This window comes from Pleurodeles waltl, chromosome 5, assembly GCF_031143425.1.
Source record: "Pleurodeles waltl isolate 20211129_DDA chromosome 5, aPleWal1.hap1.20221129, whole genome shotgun sequence".
Lineage (NCBI taxonomy): Eukaryota > Metazoa > Chordata > Amphibia > Caudata > Salamandridae > Pleurodeles > Pleurodeles waltl.
Window position 1 is genome coordinate 1318513669 of NC_090444.1, and position 16204 is coordinate 1318529872.

At 43.3% G+C, this 16204-nt stretch overlaps 1 protein-coding gene across 2 annotated transcripts in view; it reads right to left on the reverse strand.

The window, feature by feature from the left end:
- Window positions 1-400: 400 nt before the first annotated feature.
- The window catches only part of HTR1E (5-hydroxytryptamine receptor 1E), a 1159229-nt gene continuing 1143425 nt past the window's right edge, over window positions 401-16204 (reverse strand). The window contains exon 7 of one of the 2 annotated variants that reach the window (XM_069235572.1): window positions 401-2154. In XM_069235572.1, the coding sequence (XP_069091673.1) occupies window positions 908-2014 (1107 nt within the window). In that variant the 5' untranslated portion in view covers window positions 2015-2154 and the 3' untranslated portion in view covers window positions 401-907. The remainder of the gene's footprint in view (window positions 2155-16204) is intronic. The other variant, XM_069235571.1, reaches the window with a different exon arrangement.

Below are 16204 nucleotides of genomic sequence, written 5' to 3' on the forward strand. Positions count from 1 at the left end.
TAAAAAAAAAAAAGAATTTGTAAACCTACCTGTTTAGAAGTTAGTGTTGCCGGGTTGGACTTGCGCCAATCTCTGTATATACCTCAGCGCCAAGCCACTCCTTGTAGAGTAGCTGTGCACTTTACAAGTATCAGTCATTCATTTAATCATTCAAATCAAAACTTCCCCATCTTCCTCTCGCACGTATGTTGCTATTTTATAGATCACATGAATGAGGGAATACATCCAGTTTAAATGATGGAGAACCAAATATGGTCAATAATCCATAAATGGTGTGCATGCCCTGCATACATATGCTTAGTGCACCGTATGTGTGTGCATGCATGGATGTTTGTGGTTTTCAACTTGCAGACCATGATACCTTGATTTGAGTACCAATTTTTTTATTTTTTTATTTTTTGGGTGTCACATGTCGGGCAATGCCACTGTAACCAATGGCTAGTTACTGTTTTCAGGTAGTGGATGTTTACCATGTACCTTTACACCCAGCTTTCACTCTCATTTTCACATAACAGATGAGCTCCCATTCCTAGCTGTAAAAGCTGATTTTAATGTCTTATGTTTAAGATAACCCCTCTGCCATGCTACAGCGATTCAAACCAAACAGAAGCATAGGCATGAGAGAATACATTTTCCTGATCTACAGTCAATACGTACTTATTATGTATTATAAAATTTATTCTTGAAAACTGCATCTTGAGTAATACCAGAGGTAGAAAACATACCGAGTCGCAAGCTAAAAAGAAAAAAACACAAAAAAGAGAGAAACCCCACGACAGACACAGATCACAAGCCCCTGAAATAACAATAAAAAAAAGAAGTCCATTCAAATTCTGCAGATTAATGCACATTACCCTTTCATAAGGCCAATAAGAAAATCACATTGTGTAAGCACTGTGCGGTAGGTCTATGCATTCAAAGAGTGTTCTTTGCATCGCATGAGTTTTCTGAAGGCTAATTTAAAGTCGTCATTAAAGCTCGTGTACAGCAGCGGGTTGATAAGAGAGTTGACATAACCGAGCCATGTCAAGAAGTTTGCTACTTCGTCTGACACAGAGCAGAGCGTAAGGCCTACAACAAGTTCTTTAATGAAAAATGGAAGCCAACTCAAGATGAAAGCCCCCAGAATGAGCCCCAGGATCTTGGCTGCCTTGCGCTCTCTTGAGCTAGAGATCTGCTGCTGGCGGTCACCAGTCGGATCCATGTCATTGTCAAAAGGTGGGATCCTCACCGAAACATTTATCTTATCAAATTCTGTGGTAGGGTCTGACGTAGAGAAGTCCGACACACAGAATGTATGTGTCAGCTTGCAGTGAGCAAAGGAGTTGTGGCTGTCGGTGCTTCGGTTGCTCAGGTGTCGACTTGAACCACGTTTTTGGTACAGGCTCTTGGCAGCATGGTATATCCTATAATAGACGATGAGTATCAAAGTCAAGGGTATGTAAAAAGCCCCAAAAGTGGAGTAAATTGTGTAGACCACATGGTCATGCTTGATGACACATTCACTGGGAATACTGCTGTTATAGTGGTTTCTCCAAAAGAAGGGTGGCATTGAGATGAAGATCGATATGGCCCACACTGTGAGTATCATGAATCCAGCCCTTTTTGGCGTCCTTTTGCGAGCATATTCAATAGCGTCCGTGATAGCCCAATATCGATCAAGTGCAATGACGCATAGGTGAAGAATAGAACAGGTGCAGCAGGTCATGTCAATAGAGAGCCATATTTCACAGATGATGTATCCCAGAGCCCAGGTATCCATTACTATGTATGAGATACTCAGGGGCATCACCAAAATGGCCACAAGAAAATCTGTAACTGCCAGAGAGCATATTAGGTAATTCGCGGGCTGGTGCAGTTTCTTGGTGGTGCAAATTGCCAAAATAACAGCAAAGTTCAGAAGCGTTGTCAGAATGGTTATCAATGCTAATGTCAGGGAAATTAGCAGCTTTTCAGTTACTGTTTTGGACTTGACTGCCATGATGTATTCAGTTGAACAGTTTGTGAAATTCATTTTAGATATCTATCCCAGAGGCTAGGCACCCCGGTTCATGTTCTTCCGACGTAAATAGTTCTCAGGTGCAGAGCTTCTCGAACTGGCTTCTTCACAAGATCTTCCGGAGACATCTTTTTCTGTCTTCGTGCATGGTTGATCTAGAAAACATAGTTTTAAAGGTGAGATAATTTATAAGGAAGTATTTCATTATTTGGTCTGTGGCAGCAGGCTGAAATATGTTACAAAAGTATAATTTCTAGAGGTTAACAGAAAACGTAAAGTTCAAATCATTGTACAACAACATGTTCTCAATACGAGTTTCGATGGTTTGCTGTCTTTAGAAACAACAAGAGTTAAGTTCGAATTCTATGAAAGAGATGTCAGAATTGTCAGTAGCTCCCACTGTAGTTACCCTAACCTGTCCAAGTATGAGGGCATTTCCAGGATACTGATGGGGAGCAGGGTTAGAGCCACCCCTAACACCTCCCTCCTGCCAATGTCAATAACCATGGATGCTGTTCTGATGTTGGTTTCCAATTGTGGCCCTGGAAAGAAAGGACCAGGTTTCCTCATAGGTTCTGAGCCTGTGCTTTATCTTATGGCCTATTCCATACTATTCCAAAGACATCATTGCTTGAGCTGCGAAATGCCATCCCTTCTAAGACACAAATGCTTTAAATTTTAGAGCACGCTGATTGAATGTCCAGTCTTTTGGTGATATTGACAACTGCTATTACTAAATACACTTTCTCATTAGACTCTTAATTGGGGTAAGGGCGGGACTGTGCTTTCGAATCTGTTCGACAAGTGCAGGCCACACAGTGTACAATCTACAGCCTGACTACCAGTGACCTTAGGCAACAATCAGACTGAAAATATTAGGGAGTGGAAGCCAGATTTACAAGCCCGTAGCGCCTCCTTGTGCCACACTAGTGTCACTTTTTCCTACGCTAATGTGGCTAAAGGAGGCAATTTTTGCAGCGCCAAATTTACAAAGTGGTGCAATGCATGCACTGCGCCACTTTATGACCCCTTGAGCCACATTATGCCTGCGTCAAACATAATTTATGCAAGGGGGGGTTGTTCCAGCATTAGGACAAGATTTCACTGCGCCATTTTTTACTTCATTTTTAACGCCTGCTCAAAGCAGGTGTCAAAGGGACACACCCATCTTAATCAATGGGCTTCCTTGCACTTTGCTGCACTAGCATCAAAATTGATTGTTGACACTAGTGCAGCAGAGCACTACAATAGCGCCAAAAAGTTTGACGCTATTGGACTAACATGCACCATGGTGCGCTGTATTGTAAATACAGTACACCCATGGTGTCGTTAGGTGGGACAGGGGCAACGCAAGAAAACTGGCACATCAGCACTGATGCACCAGTTTCTTGTAAATATGCCCTTAGATGTCTTAATTTAACCAATAATCTTGATGATGCAATTCAAAGTGTTTTTAGTAAGAGGTTGATGTAAAGAACGCAATAATAATACTAGTTGGCTTAACCTTGCATGTCTTGCCCTTGCCTGAAGAGATGATAAATATTCCATCCGGACATCTTTTTGATTTTGGCGTGAGTTTACACTGCTGTTGATTTGTTCTCCCATGGCAAGATTTTCAACAAATAGTCAAGTTGTGTATCCTGCTGTTAAATGTGTTATGTAGAATGGAGAAAAGGGATGAACAACATTAACTTACTGGGTCAGGGTTCTGTCCCATTAACAAGAGAGATGTCCGGTCTTCATTTAATTCTAGACATTCACCCATCCAGAACTGAGCAGGTAATTTCACCACGATTGCCCCTCCGTACCTCAGTAGATGGGGCATGTGGAGTCAAGTTTTTTACTGACCACGTCCCTATGAAAACTTAAAGGTTCACGTAAGGGCAGAGATGACTCTGGGGAAAAAAGATTAGTTCGACTTATTACGGCAGCTTGCAAACCTGTCAACATTTTTTCCCCAAAGCAGACTTCCAAAGTCAGGTTCTTTCATCAGAAGTAAACCTAAAGTCCCTGACACACATCTCCTTCACAATGACGATGGAGCGTCACCCCCTTGGCTAAGCCAGGAGATGAAAAATAAAACAATAATTAATTATTGTTTTATCTTTCATCTGCTGCTCAGCCAGCAGCGTGTTCAGGGTGGTGCGGGGCTGTGGAAGGTGGGAGGAGTGGAATGTACTAAGTGCACATGTGTGTTTGGCTGGCCGTCTCCGACTGGCCAAACACACATGCATACTTAGGTTTCGCCAGCCTGGCTGTGTTTAGCAGCCAGGTTGGAGAAACTTCACAGGCCCCAGGGTTGTGTCTGAGCGGCAGTCACTTCTGCTCAGACCAATCCTGGCACTGCCTTCATGCCAGTTTTAGCAAAAAAGCAGCATCAGGATTGCTGGGGAGCCTCTGCTGGTGTCTCAGTGAATGCTGGGACACCACAAGAAGGGTAGCCAAGAGCTAAGCGGCAGCGACAGAAAAGGTAAGTTTAAAAATATATATTATTATTATTTTTTTTTTTATCCCCTCGTTCCCCTATCCCTACTCCCCGCACCTCTCCTTGAGATTTGAGGCAGCAGCTGCTGCACACTAGGAATATTTTCCTACTGCATGGGACACATTTGGGCATTTTTTCATTACATAAACATTATGATGTACATGGTGGACATTGGCAGGAAAAAACATCATCAAAGGCATTGAAGTTGTCACTTCTGACTAAATGTTAATTGTTGAGAGGGTATACCCAATAGCAGAGATATCAGTGCCTCTGCCCTAGGAAAAACATCTATTTCTGGGTTTCTTTTTTAGCATTTTATGTGAATATCCCATATCTCTTCAAGCATCTGCCGATGAAGTGTCATTGTGAGTGACTGTGGAGTTATTGTAGGTGGCTGTGGGTGAGAGGTTTTACAATGGGTTGTGGGAAGAGTTGCATTGAGCACAACAATGCATGAGTCATGCTATGAGTGGTTCTGGAAGAGTACTGTTGAGATGGCTGTGGGTAAGTCCCACTTTCTGCAGTTTAGGGACAGGAGGAGCAAACTTTAAAACCAGTGAAGGGTCCGGGACATTAGGGGGCACTACTTGGGAGTAAGGCCTCACTTCAGCAGAAGCCAGAAGCAGGAACAAGGCCAGGTCCAGTTGAGAGGCCTCTGGAAGCTTGTTGTGCCCCTGTAGTTTAAACACAAGGACAGCCAAATTACCCCTGCTGTCACTTTTGGGGTCCTGGGTTACAAGCAAGCAGGTCCAGTCTTCCTTCAGGTTCTTCAGACAGCAGAGCAGTCCTTTTCCTGATTCTTCACAGGTCTAGGAGTGTTCTGAGGAGAGGTATGTGGGACCCACTCTTATGCCTAAGTTCTAGCCTGTGAGTGGCAGAAAACCTTTTACCACTATCTGAACCAGTTCTGGTCAGTTTTCCCACTCTCTGTGTGTTGGGAGACTAGAGAGGCAAAAGGGAGGCAGGCCTAGATGTGAGCTTCATCTGCTAGTGACAACATAGGATCAGGATGGGACAGGGTGCAGTCCCCAGGCAATTCTGCTGAGGGAGGAGCACCCCTAACCACACCCAGAAGAATTTGTGTACTGTCTCGGAACAATGCACATTTCATCACAGGAAAGCCATCAGGTATCAGGTGGTAGGTGGACACTGGCAGGAAAGACTTTTGTTTTATTTTAGGTAGTAAAAGTGTAATTTCCAAAATGGTCATTTAAAATCTGACGTGGCAACTATGTTGGATTGTAAATTACTATTACAATGAGTCCTTGAAGCAGTTCTCTAGCTACCCCTAAACTGGAGTTATCGCTCATTAAATGTTATAGTGTGAACCAATGTCACCATATGGGAAAGTCAACCTTATCATAGCGAAAAACGTCTTTGGAGGTTTTTCACTGCCCAGGTGTGTAAAACATTAAATAAACATGCCCTACATTTTAAACACCATGCACCCTGCCCTGTGGGCATTTAGGGTGTAGCTTAAAGGTGACATACAAGTATCAGAAGGAACTTTATACCTGGCAAACAGTTTATTTTACCAGGTCGAAATGGTAGTTTAAATTTCCACACCAATGCTGTAGTGGCAGGCCTGGAAATATGCTTTACAGTGCTACTTTAGTGAGTAGCACATTAAGTACTGCAGCCCACTAGTAGTATTTAATTTATGGACTCTGAGTGCACGTATTACCCAATACTGGAGACTTAGGGTAACTTAAAAGTGCCATACATACAGAGGCACTGGGTGTACACACAAGGTCATCACGACAGGGTCCAGGCTTGACAGTTGAGCACACATTTATATGAATAAGGCTGTTCTCACTTAGAACAAGTGAAAAAAGCCTAGTGAATGCAAGGATTCAAAAGTAATATGCTGTCATTATCACACACAGTACATGTCCCAATGACTTGAATGATAGCCTTGTGTCCACTGTGGATTATTCTTTTAGCAGCCCTCTTGACCTCAAAGTCAGGCCCTGGGTTTCATAGTCAATTTCTGGCTTAAGCATGAGTGCATGAAGGATTCAGTGTGTGCTCGGGCCAAAAGAAAATCAGGATTCCAGTTTCACATGCTGCCAGGTTACTCAGGGCAGGGGTGCATGTCAGTTTACCAGCTCGTTCCAAAAACGTTCTATTGAAATTGTTAAGCCCTTGCCATACAATGAATTTCCACATATCATCAGTTTTAGTGCCAAGTTTACTTTGGTGTGAATCAAACACAATAAGTCATTATTATGCTAGGCTGCACCACTCACAAAGCTAAAGTACGCATTTTAAAAGATTTCAATTGAACATAACTTGTAAAGAGTGGTCACATTGTTGGACAGGATATGGAAAGCTTCTTGTTATTGGAAGCATGATCTTTTATTATTCAAGTGTGCTACTGAAACATGACATCAAGTCAACCATCAGAGCTAGAAATTGTAGATACCAACTTAATTTTGAAAACTTAAATTGTTACTGTAATCAGGTTTATCATGTGTTAAGAGCCTGCAAATCACCACAGCCAAAACTGAAAACTGCTAAAACCTCTCCTTTTCATCTTGTACAAGGGAGCTGGATTTTCAGTTTTGTATATGCACTATGCTTTCATTAGTTGGAATGGTGACACTTTTCTTTCATCAAGAAGTGTCATCAAAATCCAAAATAACTTTTCAACCTTTTAATTAGTAATTACCACCTTTTTCTACAATAGTATTTAACTTCCAAAACTTTAAAAAAGTGACTGTGCTTTTTTAAGTATAAAAAAGGTATTTTGAATATTATTTTAAAGTGTGCATTGCTTCACAGCAAGTGAGAAAAACATTAAGGGGCATATTTATACTCTGTTTGCGCCGAATGTGCATCAAAACTTTTGCCGCACATTAGCCGCAAACCGTGCACCATATTTAAACTTTGGCGCCCGAGCCCGCGGACGTCAAAATTCCTCAGTGTGCGTCATTTTTTAGATGCGGGAAACTGTCTTGCGTTAATGACATGCAAGGTAGGCGTTCCCGCCCAACAAATGACTTTAAGGCCTGTGCGCCTTATTTATACTCCTGCGTCATTTTGACGCACAGGAGGGGGCAGGCCTTAAAAAACGGCACACAGCCTGATGTGCGCCGTTTTTTAACGCCTGGGTCAGGGCAGGCGTTTAGGGACCTGTGGCCTCACTTCCATGGTCTCTGACCATGGAAGGAGTCCAGAGGTGTCCTTCCCTGCCCCCAGGGACACCCCCTGCCACCCTCGCCCACCCCTGGAGGACACCCATGGATGGGGGGACCCATCCCAGGTAAGTACAGGTAAGTTGAGGTAAGTATTTTTATTTAATTTTTTAAAAGTAGCATGTGGGGCCTAATTTGGGCCCCCCTACATGCCACTGTGCCCACTGCCCAGGGCACAAAAGTCCCCTGGGCATGGCCATTGGCAAGGGGGCATGACTCCTGTCTTTGCTAAGACAGGAGTCATTTCAATGGGATTTGTGAGTCAAAAAATGGCGCAAGTCCGCTTTGAGGCATGATTTTAGCCTCAAACCTGACTTGCACCATTTTTTGACGCACAACCCCCATTTTCCCCTACGCCGGCTAATGTAATTCCTTAAATAAGGTGACTGCATGGTGCATAGGAATGGTGTTAGCTGGCGGTAAAAAAAAATATGCAAACCAGCATCAAAAAGTATAAATATGGGCCTGAATGCTTTAATGTCTTTGCAATATTTATAAATAATTATGTAAAGTTTCCAAACAATGCCAATGTTATTAAAACTATGGGTCTGTCGGATGGGATACTCCATCACAAACATGATGGATATCCCGCCCATTGTATTACAAGTGCCATAGGATTTGTGACAGACTATCCCTTTCCACTGAAGTCATATCCAAGTCCTTAATCAATTAGAATGAATTTTCTTTATAAGACTAGTAATGGGAACTTTCCACATGGTCGCATTTTTTGGATTGTTTTGCTGGGTGTTGACTCTAGTCACGGTCATAATCCCATTCAGCAAATACAGGGCATATGCCCTGTCTTTAAAACATGAGGTAAGCATAGCTAATACAACTTTTCAGTAAGGCCACAATAGGTAAACACAGGGAGTATACCAATGGCATGAAAGTTAAGTCGCACATGTGTACTGCAACATGTATTTACACCACCTACATATAACTGTAAAATCATAGCTCCATGTTTAGCATTCCAATTTTCAAAGGATGCCTAACACTCTGCAGAAATGGGCCAATCAATATAGTGGCTGAGGACTCGCCACATTCCAAAACATTTCCCAAAACAGCTACCATGGTAAAGATCACTCAACATGAAACTGTGAATTCTTCTTAGTTGTTCACCAGTGCTCATCAACACCATCTTCTTTCTTTTAATCTAACAACCAACTCCACACAAAACGAATTTCATGGACACCTTCCTGGACTCTGTTTCAGAAAATACAAAACAGCAGCATAATCTATGTGTTCTAGGAGACATCAACATCTGTTTTGGCAGACTCAATCTCCACCAGACCATAGGTTTCCTCAATAACCTTGTTGGACCTGGCCCTTTTTGCAGGGTCATCCCCAGACTTTTTGCCTCCCTCCTCCTATTTTTTCTGACCTGTTTTTGTTGACTTTAGGAGTCTGGGCACTTTACCACTGCTAACTAGTGCGAAAGTGCATATGCTCTCTGTTGAAATTGTATTGGTGATTGGTTTGTCCATGGTAGGCATATTTGATTTGCGAGTAAGTCCCTAGTAAAGTACACCAGAAGTTCCCAGGGCCTGTAAATCAAATGCTACTAGTGGGCCTGCAACACTGATTGTGCCACTCACATGAGTAGTCCAGTAAACATATCTCAAACCTGCCATTGCAGTGTCTGTGTGTGTGCAATTTTAAACTGCCATGTCGACCTGGCAAGTGCACACACTTGCAGGCCCAAACCTTCTCTTTTAGTACATGTAAGGCACCCCTAAAGTAGGCTCTAGAGAGCCCCATGGGCAGGGTTCAGTGTATTTAAAAGGGAGGACATTTACGGGTGTGTTTTATGTGTCCTGATAGTGAAATACTGCTAAATTTGGTTTTCACTATTGCAAGGCCTATCTCTCCCATAGGTGAACATTGGGATTGCCTTTAAATATCATTTAGTTGCAACTTCCCATTGGGAGCAGATAGAGATAAGGAGGTTGGGGGTCTCTGAACTCACAATTGAAAAATAAATCTTTTGGTAAAGTAGTTTTTTTAGATTGTGCGTTTGAAAATGCCACTTTTAGAAAGTGGGCATTTTCTTGCTTAACCATTCTGTGCCTCTGCTTGGTTGCTGAATACATGTCTGACAGTTGGGCTGTTTGTGACTTCACTTTAGACAGTGACACAAAGGGAGCTGAGGTGTGTCCTTCATATCCTGATGAGTCTTCCTGGGCTAGAGTGGGAAGGAGGAGCTGACATCTGCACTTGAATGGGCTGTGCCTGCCCTCGCACAATCCAGACACCAACTCCATGGTGTGTGTCTTGGGCAGGGCAAGAAAGGGGCAGGGTCTTGAGCACTACATCGACTTTCGATGGCAGAAATGAATATAAGTATTGGATTGCTGACCCCACAACTTTAGATTACTTCTGGATCAAGAGGAACCTCTGCCAAGGGAAGAGCTTGATGCTAAGAGGAGGACCTGCCAGATTGCCTGTTGCTTTGCTGAGCTGGCCTGCTGCTTCTGCCTGAAGAGGGAATGGACAGGACTTTTCTTTCTGAAAACCTGCTTGTGAAGTTTCTTCAAGAGCTTGGGCTGAGCTTATCCCCTGTTATGAAGTCTCAGGGACATCAAAGACTTCATCTGCCAGTGCCTGGGCTCTTCTGCTGAGTCTTCACTTGTTAAGTGGTGCCAAATCCAGTCATGGGCCCTTAGAAGTGGGAGCTGGTAACCCGTGAGGGAAAATCCATGCACCGCTGTGTGCATGTTAGAAAAATCGATGCAGCGCCTGTCCCAGGGCTTAAAATTCGATGAAGCTTCTGCCTCACAGCTAGAGAATTGATCCAGCGCCTGTTCTCAACGTGGACCCTTCACACAGCACATCGGAATTTTCTACGCATCGGCCTTGGGCGTCAAAATCTTCAACATCACCGCACAGACCTGAGGCTGCTTGTCCGGAAATTGACGCATCCTTCCCGTGCATGGAAAGGACCAATGTATTGCTTCAACGCACGGCCTCACTTGCGAGTAAGGGATCGATGCATTGCTTGCTTTTTCGTCACATGCTAGCCTTGGGCTTTATTTTTGATGCATACCAGGTACTTTGTGCTAAAACATTGCATCCATTGATTTCTATGGATTAAGACTCTTCTTACTTTAAAAATTCATATCTTTGCTTGCGTATGTTGGATTCTTGCCATTTTGGTGGTCTTGTTCGATTTAGATAAATATCGGCTATTTTTCTGAACTGGTGTGGAGCCATTTTGTGGTGTTTTCACAGTGCTACTGTGTGTGCCTGTATAAATACTTAACACATTGCCTCTGAGATAAGCCTGACTGCTTGTGCCATGCTACCAAGGGGATGAGCAGGAGTTATCTGAGCGGTGTTGCTCCCTTACCCTGACTACAGTGAGGGTCCCTACTTGGACAGGTTGTCAACTGACTGCAAACTAGAGTCCCAATGTTTAACGAACCTGATTACAGAGAACTACCACTTACTTTTCATCTGTGCCAAATATGATGTAGGCCATAATTTTAATGTCATATCTGCCTCAAAAGACCTAATGTCAGTTGAAGACACGTAATTGCTGCTAGTGCCCATCATCTCATGTATTTTTATTTAAACCTACCAATGATGCTACTGTTTCCACCAACATCTAACAACATTTCATTTAACATACTATGGAGAGTTTCAATATAGACTTATTCCTGATAGAATACCTGAAGATGCAATCACTGAAATCACTGATGTCCATCAACCAGTGTCATGCTGACTCAAAGATATGTTCAACACAGTTGCTCCATGTAAATCCTCAAGTCACAGGGAACTACAGCAGGAGGTGGGCTAGCTAATTTCAAACATAAGTCTACGAAATCAGAAAATAAGAATACTAGGAAGGAAGTAGAAGAAAACACACAACCAGTCAGATAAAAACCTGGCACAAGGTCTATCAGAGTCTGCAAACTACAGATAAAAAAACTAAGAAATTGTACTATTCTCAATTAATTTCAGAACAGAAAGTCATATAAGGATTATCCAAAAACATCTCTGAATTTCTGAAAATCAGATTGCACTCCGGAGCGCACCAATTGCTCCCAAGTACTTTGGGTCTTTCTTGCAGAACACTTGATTAAAATGCCCAGGTCCATTAAACCCACTTCCTAACACACACCTAAAGCTATGCTCCATTAGCCTTCTGTCCTTAAAAGAAGCAAACAATCTAACAACACTCACCATTGTTGCAATACATGCTGGCCCATGCCTCCAAACGTATTCAAGATCATTCTCATAGATACCCTTGCAGGCAGTCCAACTAGAGTGCAGATTATTGGATTACGGTCTTCTGGAGAATTCCTCAGGAAACTGAAAACCTTTAATATCAAGTTTGTCCTGTGGAAGCAAAGACTAGACATCAAACCCCAACAAATTCCAGATGTATATCAAATTGATCATTGGAGGATAAAGTAATTGATAATGCAGCATTCATTTAGATCTCAGATTTCCTAGAGAAAGATAACCTACTCTCTGACCAACAAACAGGTTTTAGACCTGGGAAAAGGCACCCAACCTCCATTAATTACTTCTTGGGATGACCTTCAGAACATAGTACTGCTTTTGTATCGTTCAGCAGCCTTTGATACTGTAGTTCACAAAACACTGCTGAAAAAATTAAATGATACTGAAATAAAGAGTATGGCCATGAAGCAGACTTAGTCCATGTGTCAGCTATAACACAAATAATGCATCTACCAGTAGAAGTCATCAACCTGAACACCACAAACAGAAATGCCCCCACCACCAATAACACCAAAATCAGTACCACCAAGACAATACCGGAACCACTACCTCCTCTTATACCACCTGACAACCTTAGGGTGGTCATCTCCTAACTTTTTACATGCCTTCCTCTGTTTTTCTGACCCTGTTTTTGCTTGTTTTAAGACTCTATGCACTTTCCGGCTGCTGACCTGTGCTGCTAACGTGCATGTGCTATCTCCCCTAAACATGGTACATTGGTTTCTACCCAATTGGCATATTTAATTTACCTGTAAATCCCTAGTAAAGTACACTGGAGGTGCACAGGACCTGTAAATTAAAAAGCTACTAGTGGGCCTGCAGCACTGATTGTGCCACTCACATAAGTAGCCCCTTAGCCATGTCTCTTGCCTTCCATTGCAAGGCCTGTGCGTGCAGTTTCACTGCCACTTCGACCTGGCATTTAAAACTACTGACCAGGCCTTAAACTTCGTTTTTTCTAAAGTCACTCCTAAGGTAGGCCCTAGGTAACCCACAGGGCAGGGTGATATGTAAGTAAAAGGCATGACATGTACCTATGTGCTTTACATGCACTGGTAGTGAAAAGCTCACAAATTAGTTTTACACTACTGTGAGGCCTGCTCCTCTTATAGACTAGCATTAGAACTTCCCTCATGTACTTTTAAGTGGTAGATTCTGATCTGGAAGTGTAGCCCTGTCATGTTTAGTATTGCCAGAATTGTAATAAAAAACCCTGCTTACTGGTTAAGTTGAATTTGATATTACTATTTTAGAAATGCCACTTTAGAAAGTGGGCATTCCTCTGCACTTACTGCCCCCTGTGCCTTACATCCCTGTTTCCAATCCATGTCTGGTCTGTGCTGGTTGACAGCTTCCCTTGTGCATTCCACCCAGACAGCCATTAAGACAGGACATTCAGTCACATCTGCATTCATCTGCATACTGAATGGGTCTCCCTGGGCAGGAAGGGTGGAGGGGCTCTCTCTTACATTTCAAACGGTAATGGCCTACCCACACACAAAGGACTGATAACCCCCCACAAGGATCCTGTCAGACAGGAATGGGCTGAAAGGGGAACTTGTGAACTTCAAAACCACTCATTGATGTTCCCCTCACTTCAAAGGCATTTTTGAATATTTAAACTGGGTCTCTGACGCCACCAAATCAGACACTCCTCGATCTACATCTGAACTCTGTCAGAGGAACTGCCTGGCTGCAGAAAGGACATATCTGGACTGCTTTGCTGATATATACTGCTGCCCTGCTTGTTGCCCTGATGCCCCCAAAAGTGCTCTCTAAGGGCTTTGATTGAGCTTGCCTCCTGTTCTGAAGATTCAGGTGCCAACAAAGACTTCAACTACTAGCTTCTAGCTAGTTTTCTGACTTTAGTGACTCCAGGACCAACTTCAGTGATTCCAGTACAGACGCCGCTGCCTGATGCCACACTGCTGCCTGCTCCTCACTGTGCGCAATGACCACGGCCTGCAACGCAAATCTGACAATGCTACGACGCTGCTGACATCCCTCAGAGTGATCACAACACTGTGAAGTCAACACATCACGTCTTGACCGCGAGATCCATTGACCCTGTCGGGCGACAAGGAACTGAGACCCCACCAGTGACACTGCATCAGCTCCCGTGCAACAGGATCGAACCAACGCCTTGCCTACCCCTGCCTCACAGTGGGAACTGATGTCTCACCTCCCCAGATGCTGTAAGGGACTGAGGCCGCACCAGCTACAGCAACGTATCACCTCCAGGACTCCGTGCAACATCTTTGTTCCTTCATTTTCAAAAGTACTGTGCCGGAGGATCCATGCGATTCTGTGACTGGCTCCTGTGGAGTCAGATTGTTGGGAACGACTCCGTCAATGATGCAGTGATAGCCCCAGTTGGAGCTATTGTGTCTCTAAGCACTTTAGTGGGATTACATCTTTAAAAATTCATAACTTTGGTTTTGTACATTTGATTTTCTTTGTTTTTACCTTATTTTATTTTATTAAACCTGTGTGACATATTTCTGTGGTGTTTTTACTGTGTTACTGTATGAGTTATTGCACAGGTACTTTACACATTGCCTTCTAAGTTACGCCTGCCTGCTCTGTGCCAAACTACCACAGAATAATTTGGGTTGTGTTGTGACTTACCCTGACTAGGATTGTTGTCCCTTCTTGGAAAAGGGTGTAAACCTCTGCCAACTAAAGACCCAATTTCTAACATTACGATCACTACTGATCATTGGCAACGCCAATAGGTTTCTCTTAGATGTTCTATTGCACAGAAATATAATTTCTGCGTACACCTGCATGCATGGCCATATTAAACCCAGGACACTGCTTGTTTAATTTTTTTTTTAGCTTAGGGCCGACCTCCTGGGCCCACTTGGAGTAGCACGGGCTCACTCTGATGTATGAAACATTCATATAAAGGGCAAGAAGATGCATATACCAAGTTGTGTAGTGTACCTGCAAATGTGCAGTAGCTTGAGTGAGGTTGTCTCTCCCCCCCACACACGTCTCTTTTGAATTGAATGCAACTTAAGGTTGATTGAAAGGAGTATTTCCCTTTGTGGTCTTTGACAGCCCTGGTCCCTGAAGCTGCCCTGGCCTAAAGAGAAGTTTGATTCACTATTTCTTCTTTTTGTCAGCTCACAAGGGAGTTCTGGCTTTATTGAAGCTTTTTTGTACTTCCTTTATGTTACATGTACTATCTAGTGTACTACCTGAGCTACTAAAGCAGGATTGCTCAATGGCAGAGAAGGGGATGTAGACATGGTGAATGTAGGTATGAGTACAGAGGGCTGGATGGCAATAATGATGGCTGGAGTAATTGGCAGCTGCAGTGTCCTTTTCCTACCAAGCAGCAATGCCACCCGCCAGGCTCACAGAGTGCTGACCAAAGGGAGCACCCCTCCCCTGCCCCCGGATGGGGTCCTGGTTTATTTCCTGTTATACCCCTAGAAAAAGCATATAGTGAGACAAACACACAGGTAAAAACACCTAGAGGGTGCACCTTGACTGTGAGCAAGAGCAGCACTGCGGTGTCTATGGGGCAGGGCTAACATTTATTTAGATGATAAAAATACGATAAAATTGCTGCTGCATCGAAAATGCCCAACTCAACACAGTACCCTGCTCAACTCAGCTTTAAGAACATGTTTACCTTTACAGATGCTAATAAGAAGGGATAAAAAAACCAAAAGTGAAGCACTCCTGATCCAGCTGCCTGCTACCCCAAAGTATTTAAGTCAGTGCTTATTATATGCTGGTGTCTGCTGGTGCTTAACGCCGACACTTAACTCTCAACAATGGCATTTATGACAGCCCACCGGATGGTGGTGGTGTTTGTCTATTTTTGTGGAGCTGGCACATCCATGAGTGTTTCATATAATTCAATATACATTCAAATTGAGTACCTGCTATGTAGGAGTCTTGCTGGTGTCTGTTGCCTTGGGGCATGGGTTTCACATGATAACGATGACCTGATCCATAGCAACGTCGGTATTACAATAGACAAGCTTTTTGTTTGCATAATTGCATTGTTCAATGGTTACGGTTGCCATTTCGTTATTGAGGAGGATTTTGTTATTCAAGATGGTGCTGCTCCCTGCATTTTGTATATCTAATTTTAATATTCCTGTTCTTCTCCCGTTGCATTTTTTTGTTCAGCTGAAACAGGCCCTCTTTCCTCTAATACAGGGAAGTGATCAGCCCAGGATCCGCTGAGAGGTTCTCAAACATCCTCTGCAGCTTGGTGGCCTTGTGCTGGCGGACTTCAACATCTATTACTTAGCGGTG